The sequence below is a fragment of the Macaca fascicularis genome, chromosome 14 (genome assembly GCF_037993035.2).
Source record: "Macaca fascicularis isolate 582-1 chromosome 14, T2T-MFA8v1.1".
NCBI lineage: Eukaryota > Metazoa > Chordata > Mammalia > Primates > Cercopithecidae > Macaca > Macaca fascicularis.
Window position 1 is genome coordinate 16,063,173 of NC_088388.1, and position 23,547 is coordinate 16,086,719.

The window sequence follows — 23,547 nt, forward strand, 5'->3', positions numbered from 1 at the left end:
ACTCATGAGTTCAAGCCATCCACCCATCTTGGCCTCCCAAAGTGCTGGGATCACAGGTGTGAGCCACCGTGCCCAGCCTGATTTTGATTCATTTAAATTTAGATGCCTGCCTGTGGCTAATGGTTACCATATTGAACAATGCAGCTGTAGAGCCTGTGACTGAGTCAGTGTGCAATCCTCTACCTGGACCACCTCAGGAGTTTTTAACTCAGGAAACAAAAGTCCTTTGCTTGGTGGGAGTGGGAGCAGGGAGAGGAGTGGTCCTTGGATGAGCTTCAAGGGGTCTGGGAACTATCTGTTTTGCACGTGGAGTGTGCGTCTGTCTCAGGAGATGGGCTGCTACCTTCACCAGGTTCCCAAAGGCATCTGTGAAAGATGAAGAGCCAGGGGGCCATGGTGGTTTTCAGTCTTTAGCCTTAGACCCCTTTTGCCCAAGGAAAAGTTTATTTGGACTATCAATATAATGGAGGAAAACAGAGTAGTTTCTGTTGAAATGGGGATAAGACCCAGAAACCTCACTTATTTCAGTGGCTCCCATGATGAAGAGCTTCTCTGAAGCCATGGAATGTAGTTGTTTGAAAACCACTGATGTCATCAGTCAAGGTCTTGGGTGTCACCAACCAAGAATGAGCGGGGTGTTTGATCCGGTCATAGAGTCAGCCTAAGAGATGGAACCTTTCCTCCAAGGAGTGGGTGTGGAGTGTCAAGGCATTGGGAGTGGGCAGCCGTGACCCCCTTCCCTCTGCCCTGATGTCCTGGCCTGTCTCTCCCCAGTCCTGGAGGCCCTGAATGTGCTGGTGAATAGACCGAATATCAGGGAGCCCCTGCGGGTGGACCTCGCTGACCTGCTGACAGAGAATCCGGAGCTGTTCAGAAAGAATGCTGAAGAGTTCACCCTCCAATATGGAGTGGACCGGCCCTCCTAACTCATGTTCTGACCCTCTGTGCACTGGATCCTTGGCATGGTGGATGGACACACCTCATGGACTGAGGCCAGAGCCCCCTATGGCCCATTCCCCACTCATTTTTTCTTTCTTAGGTTGTTAGTCATTCGTTTGTGTGTGTGGGGTAGAGGGAAGGGAGCTGTGAGTGTGTGTGTTGTGTGTGGACTCACTCCCGGGTTCACCTGGCCACAGGTACACCCTTCCCACAGCCTTTGCATCCCCCAGAGCCAAGGGAGTTTAAGTTTGCAGAGTTACAGGCCAGTTCTCCAGCTCTCCATCTTAGAGAGACAGGTCATCTCGCCGGCCCGCTTGCAGGAAATGAGCCCAGCAGCCAACTCGAATCCCCCTAGGGCTCAGGCACTGAGGGCCTGGGGACAGTGGAGCGTATGGGTGGGAGACATATGGAGGGTACCCTATTTACACCTGAGTCAGCAAAGCCACTGATGGGAATCTACAGATTTAGGTGCTAAACCGTTTATTTTCCACGGATGAGTCACAATCTGAAAAATCAGACTTCCATCCTGAAAATCTGTATGTTTCAAAACCACTTGCCATCCTGTTAGATTGCCAGTTCCTGGGACCAGGCCTCAGACTGTGAAGTGTGTGTCCTCCAGCATCCAGTCCAGGGGGAGCCACAGAAACCATGATCTTGCTTAAGCCATTAAAGTCAAAGATGAATTCTGGAGTGCAGCTGAGTCTTTGATGAGGCGATGGGGTAGTTTCATCAGGACCAGAGAGGACTAGGGATTTAAGCATAAATTTCTGACCTTGCTTCCCCTGGATGTTCCCCAAACATCAAAAGGAATGTTGGCTATGGAAAAATAGGCCATCCTTGGACAGAGGTGCTTTCAGAAGGTACACAGGGATGACGTCCCCATTTTATTTTTTTTATTTGAGAGAGAGTCTCACTCCGTCACCCAGGCTAGAGTGCAGCAGTGCGATCTCGGCTCACTGCAACCTCCGCCGCCTGAATTCAAGCGATTCTCCTGCCTCAGTCTCTTGAGTAGCTGGGATTACAGATGCCCACCACCACAACTGGCTAATTTTTGTAATTTTAGTAAAGATGGGGTTTCACCATATTGGCCAGGCTGGTCTCGAACTCCTGACCTCAGGTGATCCACCTGTTTTGGCCTCCCAAAGTGCTGGGATTACAGGTGTGAGCCACCACGCCCAGCCAACATCCCCATTTTAAAGATGAGGCAATTGAGGCACAGAGCACTTCAGTGGATTGCTGGGGTCCACTCTGCCAATCCACACCCCTGCAGGTGAGCCAGGGTTGTGGCTGGGATGTGTTTTGTTTTCTGTATTTTTCATGAGCTGCTTTTATCAGCACATATGCCCCAAATGGCTGATAAAACCAGACTGGATAGTTAGCAGGAAATTGTAATCAGCTCAGGAGTTTGTATCTCATGAGCAATGGAAAAGCAAAACAAGCCAAAACTTCAGCCAGATAGAGGGATTAACTTAACCCAGAGGAAGAACTTTCTGGTTGCAATTGTTGTAAGCTCCTGGAATACTGCTGGCTTTTCAGAGACAGAATATGGGGTGATTTGAGTCAAGGAAGTCAACCAGATCCCACTTGTTTCTAGAGAATCTTCTCCAGCTCTTGCCCTGGAGTGCCCTTACCTGAGAAGCGTGGACAGAGGGGAATATAACCAGAAGAAGTGCCACCAGAGTCAAAATGTAAGTTTGTTTTTTATTTTTGGCGACCACTTACTGAACACTTGAGTGGTAGGACTGGGCAAAGCTTTTTGCCCTTTTCATTATCTCATTTGACTCTCGCAACACCTTCATAAGGTTGCAACTCCCATTATCCCCTTTCAGCCTGTAAACTGAGGCCCAGAGAGGTTAACTGTATGGCCCAGTGTCACACAGCTGGTTAGTGGTGAGACCCAGGCCATTGTCCTTTCCCAGACACCTTGCATAGTTATTGATACCTCAGCCGGTGAGGAAACCCCTGTGTCCAGAGTTTATCATCCCAGAGTGCAGACGTTCCTGGGCCAAGTATGGAGCGGGCACTGAGGGGCCAGAGAGGATTTTACAAAAGTACTTTTAATGCGGTTAAAACCAACGCCACATGCCCTTGCCTGAGCCCCTGGCTCTGGTGCCTCCATCGAGCAGAAGGGAGCCCCCAGGCCACAGCTGGTGTGCTGGGCACCCTGCCCATCTCTGCCCACAGAGCCAGTCACCTCCTCATTTCTTCTTGGTCTTCACCAGTCCTTTCTGCACAAGGCTGCGGTACAGTTCCTGGATGTAGGTGTAGACGCACTTGGAGTCGGGCACAGCCAACCGCACCATGTCATCCACGTCCAGCAGCTGAGCACAGTCAGCCAGTTTCCTAAGGAATGGGGTAGAATGAGGAGCAGAAGGTCAAAGGTGAAGGATATGGGAGCAGAAGGTCAAAGGTGAAGGATAAGGGGATGGGTGCCGGCAGCCCAGCAACGATGAAGCTCATAGGATGGGCTGGGATGTTGGAGCTGGGAGATCATCTAAGCCAATCATCCCATTATATAGATGAGATAACTGAGGCCACAGCAGAGTTAAGACAAACCCAGGCCAGGTGCCGTGGCTTCCTTTAGCTGTGATCCTCCTATAGGTAGGTCACAGGATGTAGACAGGTAACGCCAAAGCCAACCCCAGTGAATACTTCAATAATGAGTTTGAGGCCAGGCACAGTGGCTCACACCTGTAATCCCAGCACTTTGGGAGGCCAATGCAGGAGGATCCCTTGAGTTCAGTAGTTCGAGACCAGCCTGGACAACCTAGTGAGACCTTTTTGGAGAATGGGAGCTTCTCAAAAAAATAAAAACAAAAATTAAACTAATAGAAGACTCAAACCCAGCTGGGTCTGATTCCAAAGCCCACATTTTCATTGCACTTCTTGTCCTCACCTGGGAGCAGGACCCTCTGGTGTCTAGTTCTACATTAACCCACCACTTTCACATGCATGTGTATCTGTCCTCTGGAACGGGGGAGCTTCTGGTAGGCCAGGCCCCTCAGGAAGAACTTAAAGGGGCCGGGCGCGGGGGCTCATACCTGTAATCCCAGCACTTTGGGAGGCTAAAGCAGGTGGATCACCTGAGGTCAGGAGTTCGAGACCAGCCTGGCCAACATGGTGAAATTCCATCTCTACAAAAAATAAAAAAAATTAGCTGGGCATGGTGGCGGGCACCTGTAATCCCAGCTACTTGGGAGGCTGAGGCATGAGAATCACTCAAACCCAGGAGGCGGAGGTTGCAGTGAGCTGAGATCATACCACTGCACTCTAGCCTAGGCGACAGAGTGACACTCTGTTTCAAAAAAGAAAAAAAAAAAAAAAAGATAAAGGACAGAAACCAAATCCTAGCCAGAGTCCTGGCTTGCAGCTGCAGCATCTCCAGGAGCATCATTCATTCAGTTTCTATGTATTTATCAGGAGCGTATTATGTGCCAGGCCCTCTTCCAGGCTCTGAGAATTCATCAGTGAATAAAACCAAAACTTCCATACTGTCATGGCATGGACATTCTTGTGGCGGGAGACAGCAAGCAACACACAAAGTAGGTGGTACATCAGATGGTGAGAGGTGCTCAGGAGGAAAATAAGGCAGGAAGGGACACAGGGTATGTTCTTATGTTGGAGGAGATCTGGTATTTTTTATTTATTTTTAATGTATTTATTTATTTTTCAGATGGAGTCTTGCTCTGTTGCCCAGGCTGGAGTGCAGTGGGGAGATTTCGGCTCACTGCAACCTCTGCTTCCTGGGTTCAAGTGATTCTCCTGCCTCAGCCTCCCAAGTAGCTGGGATTACAGGTGTGTGCCACCACGCCCGGCGAATTTTTGTATTTTTGGTAGAGATAAGGTTTCACCATGTTGGCCAGGCTGATCTCAAACTCCTGACCTCAAGTGATCCACACGCCTTGGCCTCCTGAGGTGCTGGGATTACAGGTGTGAGCCACCGCACCCAGCTGTGGTATTTTTTAATAGGGTGCTCAGGGTAGGCCTCTTAGAGTAAGTCATATGCACATCTGGGGAAGGGAGTCCAGGCAGAGGAAACAGCAGGTGCAGGGGCCCCGAGGCAGGAATTCTTGGTGTGTTTCAGGAGCTGCTGGCACTTGGCAACAAGTCCTCTTTTTCTAACTTCGCAGCTGCCCTTTGGGGCTCTGTGACACCACTGGCTTTGCTGAGTCCGATAATCTGAGCTAATCAGTGTTGAGGCCTCACGCCAATCTCATGCTTTATCAGACGCTTCCCCTTGGACGTTCTCATAGACTCCTTCCCTCCATCCTCACCCAGCAGAAGAGGAAGCGGAGACTCAGAGTGTTTCGGTGGTTTGCCCAAGGCCAAAGTGAGCAACACAACCCCGGGGGCCTGTCTGACACCTCTGGCATCCTCACTCTGAAGCTGTGTCTCAGCAGTCCCTGCCTACCAAAGCCAGCCATAGGTGCTGGCATAGGAGAAACCAGGGCCCCAGTGGAAATCCTCCCTTGGGGCTGAGACTGCAGGGTCAAAATCCACGCTGGACTGGGAGCCGTGGGAAGGACACACACTGGAGGATTTTGGAGAATGGGACAAACTCCCTGCAGCCAATGCAGTGGCCCATGGTTGTGGGTTCGGATGCTGTCCCTCTGTGTGGGAGAGGCAAAACCTTCATTCCCACTGAGCCGGGGGAGTGGGTGGGGAAGGGCTCCGCCACTGGGGGCTTCAGCATTGGCCACTCCCTCCCCTCATCCCCGGACTCCATGGGAATCGGAGGAGAGTTCTGGAACAGGCAGTGGGGTGTGATGGCTGTGGCAGACACTGTTTCCTCTTCACACTGAATCTTTACAGCAAGCCCTGTGATGTGGGGCCTCTAGAGAGGCTAAGACAGCTGGCCAGAGTCACAGAGCTGGGGAGGAGGAGGCGGGATTCAAACCCAGGCACCTCCGCTTCTATTCTCCTCCCTCCTTCTCCACACATCCCCATGACCTCCTGGGCTTTCAGCTGCCTGATGCCTCCTGTCGGCCTGTCATTGTCATCTGATGACTCCTCCCACCTTCCAGCGGCTCTGCCTGGCTCAGAACCAGAGTCCAGGCAGCTGCAGGAGCAGGACAGTGGTTCACAGCCTGCGGTTCAGGAGCACTTGGTCAGAGCAGAGCTGCCTGCCCTTCTGATATTCACTTAGAGTTGTAAATCCATACTGTGAGTTTCCCTGTCATTTTTTAAAATTGTAGTTTTTTTGTTTTGTTTTGTTTTGAGACAAGGTCTTGCTCTGTCACCCAAGCTAGAATGCAGTGACTCAATCATGGCTCACTGCAGCCTTGACTTCCTGAGCCCAAGTGATCCTCCCATCTCAGCCTCCCGAGCAGCTGGGACCACAGGTATCCACCACCATGCCCAGCTAATTCTTTGATTTTTTGTAGAGATGGGGGTCTCGCTGTGTTGCCCTGGCTGGTCTTGAACTCCTGGCCTCAAGCGATTCTCCTGCCTCGGCCTCCCAAAGTGCTGGGATTATACAAGTAAGCCACTGCGCTTGACCCAAGCAGAGATTTTTGTCTGTTTCACCCACTGCTGTATCCCCAGAGCCTGAAACAGTGCCTGGCCCTCAAAAAATGTCTGTTGGGTATATGAATGTGTGGCACCAGCATCAGTGTAACTGCCCACTACTCAACCCCTGTGAATCCAGTCCTCGCCTAGGATCCCATCCAGCTCTGCCAGCCCATGGCTGAGGCTTACTCTGCTGTGGAGAAGGCCAGGGTGAAGTTGTGCCGGCGCTTCGTGGGGTCCAGCTCTGCGTAGTCAAAGGCATCAGGGAAGAACTTGTGGATGAGGGCACAGAAGGCCATGCCACTGCTCCAGCTGGAGGAGAAGTTCTGGATGTCCACGTGCTGTGGCAGGCAGGGCACAGGGGAGGCCTCAGTGAGCCTCAGCCAGATGGCCTGGACTCGGCCCCCTTCCCACCCTCCCGCCCTTTGGGGTTTGCACCACTCGAACCTTCCTTGGACCCCTGCCTCACCCATGCAGCTCTGTCCCATGCCCACCTCGTATTTTTTTGTCATGGCTCGGCACCACTCCAAGAGCATGTTCTTGACACCACCAATGGCTGCCCCAGCTGCCTTAGTGTTCCGGAACAGGGCCGTAGGGCCGGACGCTGCCCTGTGAGGGGAGAGGGGTGCAAGGCCAAGCCAGAGAGGCAGGAGGCCATGAAGGGCCCTACTGGGAGGATCCCCAGCCCTCAGGTGTCATTCCTCCTGCCTTGGTCTGGGCTGTTCTCACAGCCCCTGAGGCCACCCTCCCACCAACCCAGGGCTCCTACGTACGGGAAAACCCAGCTCAGCCCCTGGCCTGTGTCCTACCCGCCAAACTTGTCCACGATGGCTTTGCGGTTCTGTGCTCGGGGCCCCCGGGGCCGAGCAGGGGTTGATACCCTGCGCTCTGGTGCCTTCTCCTTCTTCTCCCCTGAGGGAGGGGACTCAGGGGGACTCTGGGGCACATCGCTGGGTGAAGACTCACTATATGGAGAAGTCCAAAGAAGCATGAGAGAGGCTGGGACCAGCACTGCAGGACGCAGGGAGGGGGCTGTGGGGCTGGAGGGTGGGCAGCACTGCAGTCTAAAGGGGTGTGTGCAGTTGTTACACACATTTTTTTCTGTGCCCAGCACTGGGAGGACATTGAGAAGGAATCGTGAGTCTCGGTCTAACCTGAAGGAGCATGTGGTCTGGTGAGGACATGTGGGTGGAGCTAGGACACCTCTGAGGTCTGACCTGAGTTTGGAACCTGGCTTTGCTCCTTTTTTTTTTTTTTTTTTTTTTTTTTGAGACAGAGCTTTGCTCTTGTTGCCCAGGCTGGAGTGCAGTGGCATGATCTTGGCTCACTGCAACCTCCGCCTCCCAGATTCAAGCAATTCTCCTGCCTCAGCCTCCCAAGTAGCTGGTATTACAGGTGCCCGCCACCACACCCAGTTAATTTTTGTATTATTAGTAGAGATGGGATTGCGCCATGTTGGCCAGGCTGGTCTTGAACTCCTGACCTCAGGTGATCTGCCTGCCTCAGCCTCCTAAAGTGCTGGGATTACAGGTGAGAGCCACCGCACTCGGCACAGCTTTACCTCTTATTTGCTGTGTGATCTTGGGACTGTCAGATTGTTTGAGCCTTAGCTTCCTCATCTGTAAAATGAGGACAAGAATACCTACCTGTCCTATGTAGGAAGGTGAATGTAAAGCATCCAGCGGTGCCTGCTCAGTGACTATTCACTGGTCATCTTTCCCTAAGAAAGGGACAAGGAGGCCGGGCGCGGTGGCTCACGCCTGTAATCCCAGCAGTTTGGGAGGCCAAGGTGGGTGGATCACCTGAGGTCAGGAGTTCAAAACCAACCTGGCCAACATGGTGAAACCCCGCCTCTAGTAAAAATACAAAAATTAGCCGGGCATGGTGGCACGCGCATGTAATCCCAGCTACTCGGGACGCTGAGGCAGGAGAATTGTTTGAACCTGAGAGGCAGAGTTTGCAGTGAGCCGAGATCGCGCCATTGCACTCCAGCCTGGGTGACAGAACAAGACTCCATCTCAAAAAAAAAAAAAAAAAAAAAGGGAGGACAAGGAGGCAGATTTCAGCTCCATATAATTCCTCTAATGACTGAAGTTGTGCAATGGCAAGCATAAGCCTCTTATTTTATCCAGCACCTGCCACGGACCAGTCACTGGGCTAAAGTGCTTTGCACTTGTTACTCATTGAAGTCTGAGAATAATCCTACGAGTTAGATACAATTGGTACGCCCACTTCACAGATGAGAAGAGGTTCAGTGATGTGGCCAAGGTCACACAGCTGGTATATGGCAGAACCATTGTCTCAAGTCAGGCTTTCTGATCATGCTTTTTGGGTGACTGGCACCATGGAAACATGTTCAGCTGAAAGATAAGGAGCTCCTGTGAAGTGTCAGGGATGCTGCAGGGCAGACTTCAGCTATGACATGGGAAGTGGACCAGGTATCCTTCGTGTTCCTTTCTGCCTCTGGTTTTTTTGTTTTTGTTTTTTTTTTAGAGTGTCTTGCTTTGTCACACAGGCTGGAGGGCAATGGCACGATCTCGGCTCACTGCAACCTCCGCCTCCCGGGTTCAAGTAGTTATCCTGCCTCAGCCCTCCAAGTAGATGGGATTACAGGCACCCAACACCATGCTCAGCTAATTTTTGTATTTTTTGTAGAGACAGGGTTTCACCATGTTGGCCAGGCTGGTCTCGAACTCCTGACCTCAGGTGATCTGCCCACCTCGGCCTCCAAAAGTGCCAGGATTATAGGCATGAGCCACTGTGCCCCGCTATGCCCCTGGCTTCTTTGGTTTCCTGGGCTCTGCCCTGGGATAGGAAGCTGAATGCCAGGAATCCTGGAATATCTTGAAATCAGGTGCTGGGGGAGCCCAGACTGAGGTGATGGTGGATGCTGAGGGAAGCAGGAGGTAGGGGGAATTGGAGCTGGAGCCCCAGAGTTTGACATTACCTGGCTGAAGGACTGGTCTCTCCAGAAGCTACGGAGTCTGGACCCAACCCATCTGGAGGAGAGGGAAAGGAGGGAGGGAAGCTGGGGCTATCCATGACACGTTCCTTGCTCCCTCCCGCAGGTGGCCCCTGCAGGATCCTGTGGGCTCTGGGTTCTCACTCACCTGTGCTGAGGTTGTGCCCCTCCCCCGTGGGGCTCTCAGGCCACTCCTCTGGGGAGCTGGGAAGCACCCCTGCCCCTCCCTCTGGCTCTTTTTCCACATCCTGCTCCTGCTCTTCACTGGGACTGCCTGGCTCCTGGAATGAGCATGATCTGTGTGAGCTCATGGTCACACAGCACCTGCCCTGGCTTCGAGGACTTCAGAAAGATCTGAAAGGCAGTCTGGGACTACGGTGCTGCACCCCTTGTCCCCCCTCCCCCACCCTGGGCTCTGGAAATCATCGGGAGGAAGACCAGACTTTGCCAACGGACTAAAGCAGAGGGGCCTTGTTTCCAGGAGCAGGAGATGACAGAGCCTCCTTCCCCCTTTCCCGCCTCACTCACTGCCTCCTCCACCTCCTCCACCTCCTCCTTTGCATCAGCCTCCTTTGTTGTATCATGTTTGGCCTCCTCTTTCCCATCGGACTCCTTGGGTTCAGCCTTAGCCTCATCCTCCACAACAGCCTTCTTCTGTGATTCAGCCTTGGCCTCTTCGTCAGTAGCCTTCTCCTTGGGTTCAGTGCTGCGCTTCTCCCTCTGGCCTGTCTCCTCCTGAGAGGCTGTCTTGGCCTCCTCCTCCTCAACAGTTGCCTTAGGTTCAGGCTTGTCTCTGTCGTTGGCATCGGCTTTCTGCCCAGATTCAGGTTTGGCCTCTTTCTCCTCCGCCTTCTGCTTCTCAGAGGCCAGCATGCTCTCCTCCTTTTCCTCAGCCTCCTTGGGTTCAGATTTGGTCTCTTCTTTCCTGCCAGTCATCTCCTGAGAAGCCGCAGTGGTCTCTTCCTTCTCACCATCCTCCTCTTTAAGTTCAGCCTCAGCGTCCTCTTTCCCACCAGCCTCCCCCTGAGATTCCACCTTGACCTCATCTAATCCATTTGCTTCCCCCTGGAGTTCCACTGAAATGCCATCCTCGGCTGGTGCCTTTTCCTGCTTTCCTGCCTCGGCAGGAGGCCCCTCATTGATGGCCTTTCCAGCTGTGCCTTTGGTCTCCTCTGCAGGGGCTCCACCTCCTGACATCTCAGGGTTGTCTGCAACTGGGGAGACGGTGGTCCCATCCTCAGAGGGCTTCCCTTCCTTCTGCTCCATCTCTGGAAAGAGAAGACAAGCAGACCTTGTCATGCCCCATCCCAGCATGAGGTGAAGACCCCATCCTCAGAGAGCTCTGGTCTGGGAGTCAGGAAGTCCGTGGTTCAGTCTTGGCTCCTACTTGGACATGAGACCCAGGCATGAAGGACAGAGAAGTGCTTCCCCAAAGCTGGGATGGTTGGGCTACATTGACATGATGTTAGATGGTGTTCACCTGATGCCCCTCTGTAGGTTCTGGCTTTGGCTTTAAAGAACATTGAATCACATAATGCCTTTTCAGTCATGTTGCCTCTTTTTGATTAAGCCACTGAGCTGGTCACAATTTTATTGTATTATTTATTTTTTGAGAGGGGGTCTTGCTCTGTCATCCAGGCTGGAGTGCCGGAGTGCAATCTCAGGTCACTGCAACCTCTGCCTCCTGGGGTCAGGTGATCCTCCAACCTCAGCCTCCCGAGTAGCTGGGACTACAGGTGCTCACTACCACACTTGGCTAATTTTTGTATTTTTTTGTAGAGATGGGGTTTTGCCATGTTGACCAGGCTGGTCTCGAACTCCTGAGCTCAAGCGATCCGCCTGCCTTGGCCTCCCAAGGTTCTGGGATTACAGGCATGAGCAGCGCCCGGTCACAATTTTATACTGGCATCCTAGAACACCTGTGGAACAACAGCTACTCTCCCCTGAGAGCCTAGGCAAGCAGAAGTATCTAGATAGAATTGAATAACACCATTTTATTTCCATTGTATTTATTTTTACAGTTACTTTCTATTTCTGGTAAGTGATATTGAGTTTCCATTTCCAACAGTGATACAGTGTCTTTTAAAAATACATTTACTGAATTTAAAAATAAGTTGATTCAAAGGAAGTCATTCAGGAAACTGGAATATAGGTGGTGCAGAGGTAGCAAAATCATGAAGGTGGTGTATAAAAATGGCTGAAATTTAGGAACCCCAGGGCCAACTGGTCTCTGGAGCCTTGCCAGCTCTGCCAGCCTATGGTTTTCGGAATAGGTGGGCCTGGGCAAAGAAGTGTTTCCTTGAGTGAAGAATGAGGCTGTACTCTCCCTGACCTCTGCTTGGCAACCTGACCCTCCTACTGCCCCCAGAAAGCATGGGGGTAGATTATGACATCTGAACTCGGAGTTGCCTATTTAAGTACTGTATATACTAGAGGAGCTAGTATAAACAGGTGTGTAGGGGCCTCGGGTTAGCTCCTTCATGCCCCTGCCCTTCTTGGGGGGTGTAGTTACAAAGAAAACAATCCCCAAATAGGGCTCAGGGCATGACTCAGGCAGTAAGAAAAGTGGGCACTCCTGTCACGCACTAAAAATACCCCTTGCCCTTGGCAGTACCATCTTTCTCAGTGATTGTACCGAGGGCACCTGGGTAAATGGGCAGAGGACAGGAGGCAAGAAGACGGACAGGGCTCTGTTCCCACCACCCACTCGGGTCTTACCTAGAGTCCTGGGGTTCCTGAATTCGATGCCCTCACTGTTTCCTAAAAGTAGGCTGGGATTTGTAAAGATACTCACACTGTCCTATGATTCCTGCTAGAGCCCCCTTCCTGGTTCAGTGGCTCCAGCAATGTCTTAAAGTAAGAGAGAAGATGACACCAGGCATGGTGGCTCACGCCTGTAATCCCAGCACTTTGGGAGCCCGCGGCGGGCAGATCACAAGGTCAGGAGTTCGAGACCAGCCTGGCCAATGTGGTGAAACCCCATCTCTACTAAAAATACAAAAATTAGCTGGGTGTGGTGGCGGACGCCTGTAATCTCAGCTACTTGGGAGGCTGAGGCAGGAGAATCGCTTGAACTTGGGAGGTGGAGGTTGCAGTGAGCCGAGTTCGTGTCACCGCATTCCTGCCTGGGTGACAGAGCAAGACTCTGTCTCAAAAATAAAAGAGGGAAGTTGAGCCAGGGCGATGGATATACATCAGCAGATATGCTGGGAGCCGGGAAGTTGTGGAACTGGCTGTGACCTGCATCTTCCAGTCCCGACTGAGACCTGAGCAAGTCCTTTTCCCTCTCTGGGCCTCAGTTTTGGCTGACAATGATGAGGTTCATTTGGGTCAGGTTCTCCACACTGTGTTCTGTGGAAAACTAGGGTCTCCCGTGACATGGAGAGGGTTTTCTGTGGGGTTGGGAGAAAGAGTATTCTCTGGCTAAGGTTGCTCCACAAAAAAGCCTACTCTTTACCCTCTTAGAGATATACAGTTTCAGCCAGGCGCAGTAGCTCATGCCTGTAATCTTAGCATTTTGGGCCGCCGAGGTGGGAGGAGTACTTGAGCCCAAGAGTTCAAGTCCAGCCTAGGCAACATATGAAATTCTGTCTCTATAGTAAAGAAAATAAAATTAAACAAAACAAAACAAAAACAGATACACAACTTCATTAGCAATTAAGTAGATTTTAGAAACCAGATAGTCAAGAAACCTTAACCTTGCTTATACTTCATTTAACTCACTTTTCTCCGAACCTATTTGACCATGACTTTTTTTCCCCCTCCCTTTGTTTTCTTTTCTTTTTGCTTTGTTTTTCCTGAGGAGCATCTACTGCCGTCTCTAGCAGCAGAAGAAAGCATGGCAAATGCTGGTCTAACACAATCCCTTCCCCTCCTGCTCTCTGCTCTTGTTTGGAAGGTGACATGGACTAGTGGTGAAAATCATTGATTCTGGTGTCTTCCTGTGACGGGATCCCAGCTGCCATGGGTTACTAATTGTGTTAACCTTGAGCAAGCTATCCATCCTCTCTGTGTTTTGATTTCTGCAGATAACAATAGGTCCCATCCCATAGGGATGGTGGAGGATTAAGGCAGCCCATGCTTAGAAAATATTTGGAGCCAGGCGTGGTGGCACATGCCTGTGGTCCAGCTAATTGGGAGGCTGAGGCAGGAGGATCACCTGAGGCCAGAAGGTCAAGCCTGCAGTGCACTATAATGATGCCTGTGAATAGCCACTACACTCCAGCCTGGGCAACAAAGTGAGACCTTAGCTCTTAGAAAAACAAAACAAAACAGGATTCGGAGGCATGCTTGGCATGAATGAGTACTCAGCACCCATCAGCTCGTATGGTGTAGGTTGGCTGTGACCAGCCCTGGGCCAGGGCAAGGTCCTGACCCAGCCTTGAGGGCATTTATCAGTGAGTCAAGGCGGAGAGAACTGAATGCCAGTAGGATGATAACAAACCCTTTTTATACCTCAAAGTGTGACACTGTTTGGCTAAGACATAGCTAAGTGCTCCAGTCATCTTTTTTTTTTTTTTTAAAGAGACAGGGTCTTATTCTGCTGCCCAGGCTGGAGTGCAGTGGTTCAATCATAGCTCCTTGTGATCTCGACCTCCTGGACTCAAGGGATCTTCCCACCTCAGCCTCCCAAGGAGCTGTGACCACAGGTGTGCGTCATCACAGCTGGCTAATTTTTTTTTTTTTTTTTTTTTTTAATAGAGATGGGGTCTCACTATGTTTCCCAGGCTGGTCTCAAACTCTTGGCCTCAAGCGATCCTCCTGCCTTGGCCTCCTAAAGTGCTGGGTTTACAGGCATGAGCCACTGAGCCTGGCAGCTCTAACCATCTTTCCTTCTGTCTACATGCTGCATACTTAGAGTGGTAGAGGGGACGGGTAGATGCACACACACGCACGCACACCTCGGCTATCCTGCATGTTTATCACCTCAGCTTTCCACCCTCCAGGCTTGTCACAAATAGAAAAGCAGTGAATATGCTCAGAGTGCTAAGAAACCAGGACGCCACCACCCACCCCCAACATTCATAGCCCTACTGTAGTTTACAGCTTACACTGCGGAGGCCCTGCTTTCTCTTGGTCGTTTTTTGCTGTGACCCTTCAGAATAGGTTATTGGGCCCATTAGGGAGCCAATAGGAATTTGATGCTCAGGGAATTGAAGTCCCTTGACTAAAGTTATAGGACAAATGGCCTGGCCCTATCTAGAATCCAAGTGTCCCAACTTCCACTCCAAAGCTCACACCAAATATATGCTCCCACTAGCTCCTCAGCCCAGTGTCCCTCCAAAGGCCCCGGCCCAGAGTTGGGGCACCCCACCAGTTGGGAAGGGCAGTCAGATTCAGCTGAGGAGTTTCTCTCTCTTTCTTCTAGGTGCACAGTAGGCCCTTTGTGAAAGTTTCTCCGCCCCTCCTATCTTTCTCTACTTTCCTTCCTCCTTCCTTCCCCAGGAAGCCTCCAGACCATCCCTGTTTTGTGTCCAAAGCAGCAGTGCAGATATCTCCCCTCCCGCTCTCTTCCTGTTTCTTCTGGCAGACCAGGAGGAAAGGGATCCAGGAGCCCAAGAACCAAGCCCCCAGTAGTATAAACGCTGGATGTTCTGTGATGTGTCCACCATCCACTGCAGCCTCCTCTGTCATCTCATTGTCCTAAGGCTTCCACCTTCCCCACTCAGCCAGGGGCCCTCCCTTGGAGAGGCCGATCTCAATTGCTTAGCCTAGGAGTGCCCAATCTTTTGGCTTCCCTAGACCACACTGGTAGAAGTAGAAGTGTCTCGGGCCACATGTAAAATACGTTAACACTAACGATAGCGGATAAGCCAAAACAAAAATTGCAAAAACAAAACAAAACAAAAACAACCAAAAATCTCATAATGTTTTAAGAAAGTTTATGATTCATATTGGGCCACGTTCAAAGCCATCCTGGGCCGCAGGTAGCCCACGGGCTGGACAGGCTTGGCTTAGACAGTCTATCCCCCAACCCAGCTTGACTCTTGAGACTCCCAAGGTCCCCTCCCCTGCTCTGAGGCCTCCTCATTGATGGCCACTGGCTGTCTGCTCTGTAGGTGCTCTGGTGCAGGGCTGAGACCCCTGGCATCTAAAGCGAGTAGATATCGTGGTGGAGAGAATTAGAAAGGAGCCTGGATTTCTCTAGCTGGGGGGCCCTCCTGGGAGGCTCTGGCCCTTGGAAGGTGGGAGTGAGAATTGGCAGATGGGGAGGGGCCCTTAGGAAGAGGCCCAGGGCTTCTCCTACCTGTGGGGCTTCTGCCTGTGGCTCAGGAACTGTCTTTCCTCCAGCTGAGCGGCCTCACTCCCAGGCTGCCTTTAAGCCCCAGTGGCCTCTAGCCCCCAGCTCTTTGGTCCCGCCTCCCCCCTTCCTCTCCCTCTTCCACCCCACCCCACCCCCACTTCAAGAGGCTTGGGCTGCCTGAAGAGCATTGTTTACTAGCCTGTTGGTACAACACTTTCCCTTAGACTGGGAGGCTCGGATTTCCCGTGGAAGATCTGACAGGTGGCACCTTTCAATCACGGCACGTCCCTCCCGCCCTGAGCCTGGCAGCATCCGTCCTGTGGTCACCTTTCTTCCCAATGGACTCTCCTAACCATAGGGACCTTGACAACCATCTTCAGGACCCATTTGGAGCATGGCCCTGGCCTCTGCTGCTCAGCCAGAGCCCATGCGAGGCCTCCTGTGCTCCCTTCACACCCGCCCCTGCCACGTTCCTTACATAGGCCCTTTCCGTCGTCCTCAGACAAAAGCAGCTGCTTAAGGCTGGGCTAAGGAGGGGATGAGTGGGGCAGCTGCCAACACAGGGGATGTGTCTCGGGGCTCACAGCTGACTGAGAGATTTGGAGGGGGAGGGGCAGAGAGGGCAAAAGTGATGGGACAAGCTGACAGATCACTGGATGGAGCCTGGAAAATACAAAACTCCTGAGTTCTATTTTGAGTTGAAGTGACAGGTACACATTAGGCTCTGAACACATTTTTATACTAAGAAAAAATTGAGTATTTTGGCACATTTTGCTGAGAAAAAAACAAAACAAGCCTGGGCTCAGTGGCTCATGCCGGTAATTCCAGCACTTTGGGCGGCCGAGGCCAAGTGGATCACTTGAAGCCAGGAGTTCAAGAACAGCATGGCCAACAGGGTGAAACCCTGTCTCTACTAAAAATACAAAAATTAGCCGGGCGTGGTGGCGCACGCCTGTAATCTCAGCTATTTGGGAGGCTGAGGCACAAGAATCACTTGAACCTGGGAGGCAGAGGTTGCAGCAAGTCACACTGCACTCCAGCCTGGGTGAGAGACTCCATCTCAAAAAAAGTCTTCACTTTCTCTGTGCGTTTTATGATCTAAGAAAGGCACTGCTTTTGGAGAATGGGTGCAGGGGACACCCTTACTACTACGAAGCTTGGGACCTCCCAGTCCTCCTACCCGAAGTCCCACCACTGGGCCACAGTGGCCTCCTTCCTATTCCTTAAATAAATCCATCCCTTTTCAGACTCAGGACTGGTTTTCCTTCTACTCTTTGTAAGACTGGCTCCCTCTCACTCTTCTGGACTCAGCTGAAATTTCATTCCCTCAGGTTTTCCATGACCTTCAATTCCTCTCCATCATTTCAGCTGTATTTATGGTCCTCATAATACTGTTTTTATTGTCCTCATAATACTAAATCTAAAATTACCTTATTCATTTCCTTATCATCTGTCTCTCTCAGTAGGCTTTAAGCTCCATGAGGGCAGGGATTTTATCTACCATGCTCATGGCTGTATGCCCAGAGCCTAGCAGAATTGCCTGGCTCATAGTAGGTACTTGATAAATACATATTGAATGAAATAACTAATTAATTAACAGAAATATGACAGGAACTTGGAAGTCTTGCCCGGGATGATCTGAAAGAGAAATCTTTTTGTGCATCTGTGTTTGGGTACTAGTGATTAAATAGTCCAATATTAATGGTTGCCGGCTGGTTCTAGTAATACTTGAAACCCGGCTGGGATTATAGGCATGAGCCACCACGTCCAGCGTATTTTGCTCTTTTCAATATTTAATGACAGTAGGACTAGAGAAATGAATTTAAACAAAAAACCAGTAAGCCAGAGAGAGATGTGGAAGAACTCACCAGTCTTGGGCAGATACACCCTGGATGGGTGCTGTTTTGAGAATAAAGTGAAGAAGCATGGATAGAAGTGGGGAGAGCAGTCAGGAGACAAACTCAGTGACCCTGGTGCAGGATGGTGGTGGCTTGGACCACAGTGTCAGCCATGGAGGTGAGAAGAAGTGATGGGAAACAGTAATAGTGCAGACAGTGATTTGTTTTCTTTTTTGTAGTGATTTTTAAAACTTTTTATTTAGAAATAATTATAGGTTCACAGGAAATTGCATTAATAGTACAGAGAGGTCCTGCACACCCTTTAGCAACTTCCACTAAAGGTTAAATCTCACATAACTATATTCAATATCAAAGCCAGGTAATTAACATTGGTCTAATGTGTGTCTGTCATAGTTCTATGACTTTTTTTTTTTTTTTTTTTTGAGACAGAGTCTCATTTTGTCACCTGGGCTGGAGTGCAGTGGCACAATCTCAGCTCACGGCAACCTCCACCTCCCAGGTTCAAGCGATTCTCCTGCCTCAGCCTCCCAAGTCACTGGGGTTACAGGTGCCTGCCACTACACCCAGCTAATTTTTTGTATTTTTAGTAGAGATAGCGTTTCACCATATTGGCCAGGCTGGTCTCGAACTCCTACCCTCGTGATTCGCCCGCCTCGGCCTCCCAAAGTGCTGAGATTACAGGCATGAGCCACTGTGCCCAGCCAGTTCTATGACATCTTATCACCTGTGTAGATTCTTGTAACCACCACCACAATCAGGATACAGAATTATCCAGCAACACAAAGATCTCTCTTGTGCTACCCTTTATAGGTACACTTCTGTCTCCCCATCAACCCTAACACTAGGCAATCAGAAATCTCTTCTCCGTCTCTATAATTTTGAGATTTTGAGAATGTTACTTAAATGAAATCATACAGTATGTAACCTTTCGTAAGGCCCAGTAAATATTGCAAGATTCCTCTTGTAAGAACCCATCTCCTTTTCCCACGCAGTTTCTTAACTTTCCATAATGTTGCCTATATTTTTTCTTTTTTGCAGGGGGATCAGAGTTTCACTCTTGTTGCCCAGGCTGGAGTGCAATGGTGTGATCTTGGCTCACTGTAAACTCTGCCTCCCGGGTTCAAGCGATTCTCCTGCCTTAGCCTCCTGCTTAGCCTCCTGAGTAGCTGGGATTACAAACACCCGCCACCATGCTGGGCTACTTTTTTTTTTTTTGTATTTTTAGTAGAGATGGGGTTTCACCATGTTGGCCAGGCTGGTCTTGAACTCCTGACCTCAGGTCATCCACCCGCCTCAGCCTTCCAAAGTGCTGGGATTACAGGCATGAGCCACCACACCTGGCCAATGTTGACTATATTTTCAAAAGCAAAAACCAAGGCAAGATATGTCCATCTGTACAAGAGTATCATAGCAGCATTACTGCATAGTAGGCAAAAACTGGAAACAATCCAAACATCCATCAACAGGAGAATGGATAAATGAATTGTGGCATGCTCATACAATCAAACACTAGACAGCAATAAAACAGAAGGAATAACAGATGCACACAACAATATGGAGGAAACCTTACAGGTACATTGAGCTAAAGACGTCAGGCACAAAATAGAAAATAATGTGTAATTCCATTTACATGAAGTTCAAGAACAAGGAAAACGAATTGATGGTGATAGAGGTCAGAATAGTGGTTAACTTCAAGAGGGAGTATTGATGGGGAAGAAACACAAGATAACTTTTTGGGGTGCAGGAAGTATTTTATATCTTGATCTGGGTGGTGGTTATACAAATGTATATATACACATATATATTTAATTAAGCTTGAGATTCGTGTATTTTATGCACTTTATGAATATTATACCTCAATCTTTAAAAATCAGGGCACAAGGTTTGACAAAGATGAGTCTTCAAAGCAGAAAGGTCGATTGTTTAAAATCAGGATGGTCTTGGACAATTAGGGAAGCATATGATGACCACACATATAAAATGTCTAGCCCACCTTTTCCAATGAGCAATGTGCCCTTGCGTCATCAATTTACATCTTGTAAATTTATTTTACTAGGAAATTGTGTGACAAATCAAGGGACTGAGTGTTGTTTCCTTCTTTTTAGTGGGGAATGAGTGAATGGTGCAGTTTGAAGAACACATTAAGTCTTGAAAGTTGAAAAGTTCACCAGTACCCTCCTTCTCCCTCACCCATGATTAGCCTCGGTGGCAGCCGAAATTGCTTTTATTAATCTCTTTGTGGCTCAGGACCTCTGACTGTTGAAGAAAACATATTTTACACGTCTTGTCTTTCTACGAGCAGGAAGCCTATCTCGCTTATCGTTGCAACACCAGAAGGGGCTTAGTGTGACCTACACACAGTAGTAATCGCACAACGTCCCATGGAGCACTGCTTCTCAAATTTGGCTGTACATACGAATCACCTGGGGAATTTTAAATTGTATTGATGCCTGGGTCCTACTCCCAGAGATTCTGATTTAATTGAAATGAGGTGAGTCCTGGGCACTGGGACGTTTAAAAACGTTCCAGGGATTTTAACGCGAAACAAAAACAGAATCGCTGTTTGGGGGCGTTCTTCCTTCTCCACGCCTGATTTACGCTCAGGAGTCGGCTGTCCGGAACTGGGATGAGATTCACTGATATCTGTCACCACGCCTCTTCCTACAGAACCAATAAACTGAAGCGGCTCTGTGACATCCCAAGGGACTTGAATTGTAAGCGGGCTGCAGACGCTCTGCACCCCGCCCAAGCCTCTATGGTACTTTGGCGTCCCCTCTAGCACTGGCAAGTCGCCTTCCTCTTCGCCCGGCGCCGGCCGCTCCCTCTCTAGGATCGCCGAGTTCCCGGCGCCGTCTCGTTGGTATTTAGTTCCGGAAGCGAGTTTGAATCAAAGGAGAGGCGGGACTTCCCTCCCGGAAGTAACCCACGTGCTTCCGCTGGAGCCTTCTGGAGAGGCGGGTAACGTTATAGTTTTTGTCAGAAGTTGGGGTCTCCGTGAGCATTGCGATCCGTCCCAGGCAGTGGTGAGTGACCCATGACCTCTGAATTCAATGTGGCTCTGATTATGGCGTCGCCATTTCAGAGGCGCAGCCTTTAGGCTGCGTCCCGGTCGCCTGTGTTCAGCGTACGATCTCATTCCCAGGGCCCTGGAGGTTCAGGCTTATGGGTTAGAGCGTTCTGCCTCGGTCCTCGATCTTCTGAATAGAGGTGACCTCCAGGGACTGGGGCATCAGAGATCCGGGGCTCGATTTCCAGGCTCGCCATGGACGTCCTGTGCGACCTTGGGCGAGGCCTCAGTTTCCACATCCGTGAAATGGGGTGGTTAATCTTACTGAGGTTAGTGGCCCGTGGTGGTCTGGCGCCCTGTGAGTCCTCTGTATCCTCTAGCCCCAAGGGGTAGGAGAGTGAACGGCGGCGGTGGGTGCTGATGGTGATGTCTGCTCCCAGGATTAGGAGGCCAGAAGGAGATACCTTCCACGGTGCTAGGCTGAGATGGATCCTCTCAGGGCCCAACAGCTGGCTGCGGAGCTGGAGGTGGAGATGATGGCCGATATGTACAACAGGTAAAGAGAACTATGTTCTACCCTGTCTTGGAAAATAAGTCTTGGTCACCCATATCGAAGGTGAATGACTTACAACAAATTCCTTCCTGAATGTAGGGGAGCCTGAGGCCCATGCTTACCCTCCCCATACGCACCTCCAAGGTTGATCCTAATGTAGACGCAGTCACTAGAATGAGTTGGGCATTTAGATGGGGATGGAACTGGCAATGCAGGAGCCAAGCAGGAAGAGAAACTCCAATCCAGGCTCTGGTTAGGTTCCAAGAAAAGCTGAGTATTTGCCTCTTGATAAATAGCACATAGCCAGCCCATTTAGTAGTTAACATTTTAAAACCCTTTATTCTGTGTCAGGCTCTTGTTAATCTTCAAAATAATCCAGTGGGTTAATTTTATTAGTCCCATCTTAAAATGAGGAAATTGATGCTGCTAGAGGTTAAGTAACTTCCTTAGGGTCCGCAGCTGGTGGGTAACAATGCCAGAACTAGCACCTCAGTCTGGTTCTGCAACTAGTGCTCATAACCATTTGGCACATTTGGGAACAAATCCTGGCTCCACCAATCACCAGCAGTATACTTGGACATGTTACTTGCACTGTTTGACAATTGGTTTCCTCATTATGAAAAAGACATAATGATACCTACCTCATAGGGCATCATAAATATTAAATCTAAAAATATATGAAAGTCCTTAGCCTCAAGCCCAACACTTAGTAACAGTGAAATGTCTGCTATTTTTATTGGCTTAAGCTCTCTTGATTGGTTTATCCTGACGACTATAAATTAGAAAGATTGTTAAGTGTAGACTGTGAGGTCAGATGACCTGGGTTCATATCTCAGCTCTATGTGATTCTTAGAAAATTACTGAGCCTCGGCCGGGCGCGGTGGCTCAAGCCTGTAATCCCAGCACTTTGGGAGGCCGAGGCGGGTGGATCACGAGGTCAGGAGATCGAGACCATCCTGGCTAACACGGTGAAACCCCGTCTCTACTAAAAATACAAAAAGAAATTAGCTGGGCGTGGTGGCGGGCGCCTGTAGTCCCAGCTACTTGGGAGGCTGAGGCAGGAGAATGGCGTGAACCCGGGAGGCGGAGCTTGCAGTGAGCCGAGATCGCGCCACTGCACTCCAGTCTGGGCGACAGAGCGAGACTCCGTCTCAAAAAAAAAAAAAAAAAAAAAAATTACTGAGCCTCTGTTTGCCTTAATTTTCTCGTCTGTAAAATGGGGATAAGTATCTCTTGGGGTAATTGTAAGCATTGCGTAACAGAATGCAGGTAAAGCACTTAGCATGATGCCTGGCACATAGCCAGTCCTTAACAAATTGTTTCTACTTAATTAGTCATATACATGGGCTCAGGCAAGTTTCCTACTTGCAAGGACCTTCCAGTGGTTGAGGTGTAAACTGAGGATTTACACTGCTTTCTTGGGGAAGGTGACATCAATATAGCAGGGCTGGAATGGTCGAGGGTTCCTGGGATGTCACAGGATGCTGCTGACATGACCTTGCCCCTCCCTCCCTCCAGAATGACCAGTGCCTGCCACCGGAAGTGTGTACCTCCTCACTACAAGGAAGCAGAGCTCTCCAAGGGCGAGTCTGTGTGCCTGGACCGATGTGTCTCTAAGTACTTGGACATCCATGAGCGAATGGGCAAAAAGTTGACAGAGTTGTCTATGCAGGATGAAGAGCTGATGAAGAGGGTGCAGCAGAGCTCTGGGCCCGCGTGAGGTCCGTGTCAGCATACACCCTGGGGTACACCCCACCCCTTCCCACTTTAATAAAAGTGCTCCCTGTTGGGTGTCATCTGTGAGGACTGCCAGGCCTAAGCTCTCTGTAGCGAGTCTTCAAGATCCTGGAGTGGTAGCGCTGTCCCCTGGTGAAGGAGTATTTGTCACACTGGAATGTGACTGTGTGTATGTATGTATGTATGTATATATATATTAAAACAAGTTTGTTGACACCTACTATGTGCAAAGCAGTGTGCGTGGCATTTGAGAGTAAACAGACACAGCCCCTACCAGCAGAGGGAGACTAATGTAGTGTTTAAGAGTAGGACAGGCCAGGCACAGTGGCTCACGCCTGTAATCCCAGCACTTTGGGAGGCTGAAGTGGGTGGATCACTTGAGGTCAGGAGTTCAAGACCACCTGGCCAACATGGCAAAACCCCGTCTCTATTAAAAATACAAAAATTAGCTGGGTGTAGTGGCCGGTGCTTGTAATCCCAGCTACTCAGGAGGCTGAGGCAGGAGAATCGCTTGAACCCAGGAGGTGGAGGTTGCATGAGCCGGGATTGTGCCACTGTACTCCAGCCTGGGTGACAGCGAGACTCCATCTCAAAAAAAAAGTAAGACAGCTTAGGTTTGCCTGTTGTCTGCCGCTTTTTGTGTGGCCCTGCACCTGTCACTTTTGTGTGCTTTAGCTTCTGCATCTGTAAAATAGGGTTAGCCCCCTGACTAATCCTGTTATACAGATGAGGAAGCTG

General features: G+C 50.1%; 3 protein-coding genes across 10 annotated transcripts in view; 2 read left to right on the forward strand and 1 right to left on the reverse strand.

Moving 5' to 3' along the window:
- UBE2L6 (ubiquitin conjugating enzyme E2 L6) overlaps positions 1-1,616 on the forward strand; it is a 17,722-nt gene extending 16,106 nt beyond the window's left edge. For all 3 annotated transcript variants that reach the window (XM_015434702.4, XM_005577852.5, XM_074013597.1), the window contains exon 4: positions 775-1,616. In XM_015434702.4, the coding sequence (XP_015290188.1) occupies positions 775-926 (152 nt within the window). In that variant the 3' untranslated portion in view covers positions 927-1,616. The remainder of the gene's footprint in view (positions 1-774) is intronic.
- On the reverse strand, positions 1,403-15,702 carry SMTNL1 (smoothelin like 1). 5 transcript variants are annotated; one of them, XM_074013596.1, is made up of 9 exons: positions 15,657-15,702; positions 9,959-10,677; positions 9,558-9,690; positions 9,395-9,446; positions 7,257-7,412; positions 6,942-7,056; positions 6,637-6,788; positions 3,134-3,282; positions 1,403-1,684 (listed from the first exon to the last, which is right to left on the reverse strand). In XM_074013596.1, the coding sequence occupies exons 2-8, from the start codon at positions 10,673-10,675 to the stop codon at positions 3,138-3,140; spliced, it is 1,470 nt and encodes a 489-aa protein (XP_073869697.1). In that variant the 5' UTR covers positions 10,676-10,677; positions 15,657-15,702; the 3' UTR covers positions 1,403-1,684; positions 3,134-3,137. The 5 variants fall into 5 exon arrangements, with proteins under 5 accessions (XP_073869697.1, XP_073869696.1, XP_005577907.3 ...); XM_074013595.1 differs by having other exon boundaries at positions 9,950-10,677; XM_005577850.5 differs by having other exon boundaries at positions 9,938-10,677.
- A 4,724-nt stretch (positions 15,703-20,426) lies between these two features.
- TIMM10 (translocase of inner mitochondrial membrane 10) lies at positions 20,427-23,029 on the forward strand. Of its 2 annotated transcripts, none has more exons than XM_005577854.5 (3): positions 20,427-20,535; positions 20,900-21,075; positions 22,591-23,029. In XM_005577854.5, exons 2-3 carry the CDS (start codon positions 21,005-21,007, stop codon positions 22,790-22,792), a joined length of 273 nt encoding a protein of 90 aa, XP_005577911.1. In that variant the 5' UTR covers positions 20,427-20,535; positions 20,900-21,004; the 3' UTR covers positions 22,793-23,029. The 2 variants fall into 2 exon arrangements, with proteins under 2 accessions (XP_005577911.1, XP_005577910.1); XM_005577853.5 differs by having other exon boundaries at positions 20,960-21,075.
- The last annotated feature ends 518 nt before the right edge of the window (positions 23,030-23,547 follow it).

Excerpts from the sequence above, each read along its gene's own strand:
- SMTNL1 (XM_005577850.5), bottom strand. The coding sequence starts at position 10,675 with ATGGAGCAGAAGGAAGGGAAGCCCTCTGAGGATGGGACCACCGTCTCC. Across the intron at positions 9,691-9,937 it reads TGGAGGAGGTGGAGGAGGCA|GAGCCAGGCAGTCCCAGTGA; the intron begins GTGAGTGAGGCG and ends TGCTCATTCCAG. Across the intron at positions 3,283-6,636 it reads CTGGCCTTCTCCACAGCAGA|GAAACTGGCTGACTGTGCTC; the intron begins GTAAGCCTCAGC and ends CCCATTCCTTAG.
- TIMM10 (XM_005577854.5), top strand. The coding sequence starts at position 21,005 with ATGGATCCTCTCAGGGCCCAACAGCTGGCTGCGGAGCTGGAGGTGGAG. Across the intron at positions 21,076-22,590 it reads ATGGCCGATATGTACAACAG|AATGACCAGTGCCTGCCACC; the intron begins GTAAAGAGAACT and ends CCCTCCCTCCAG.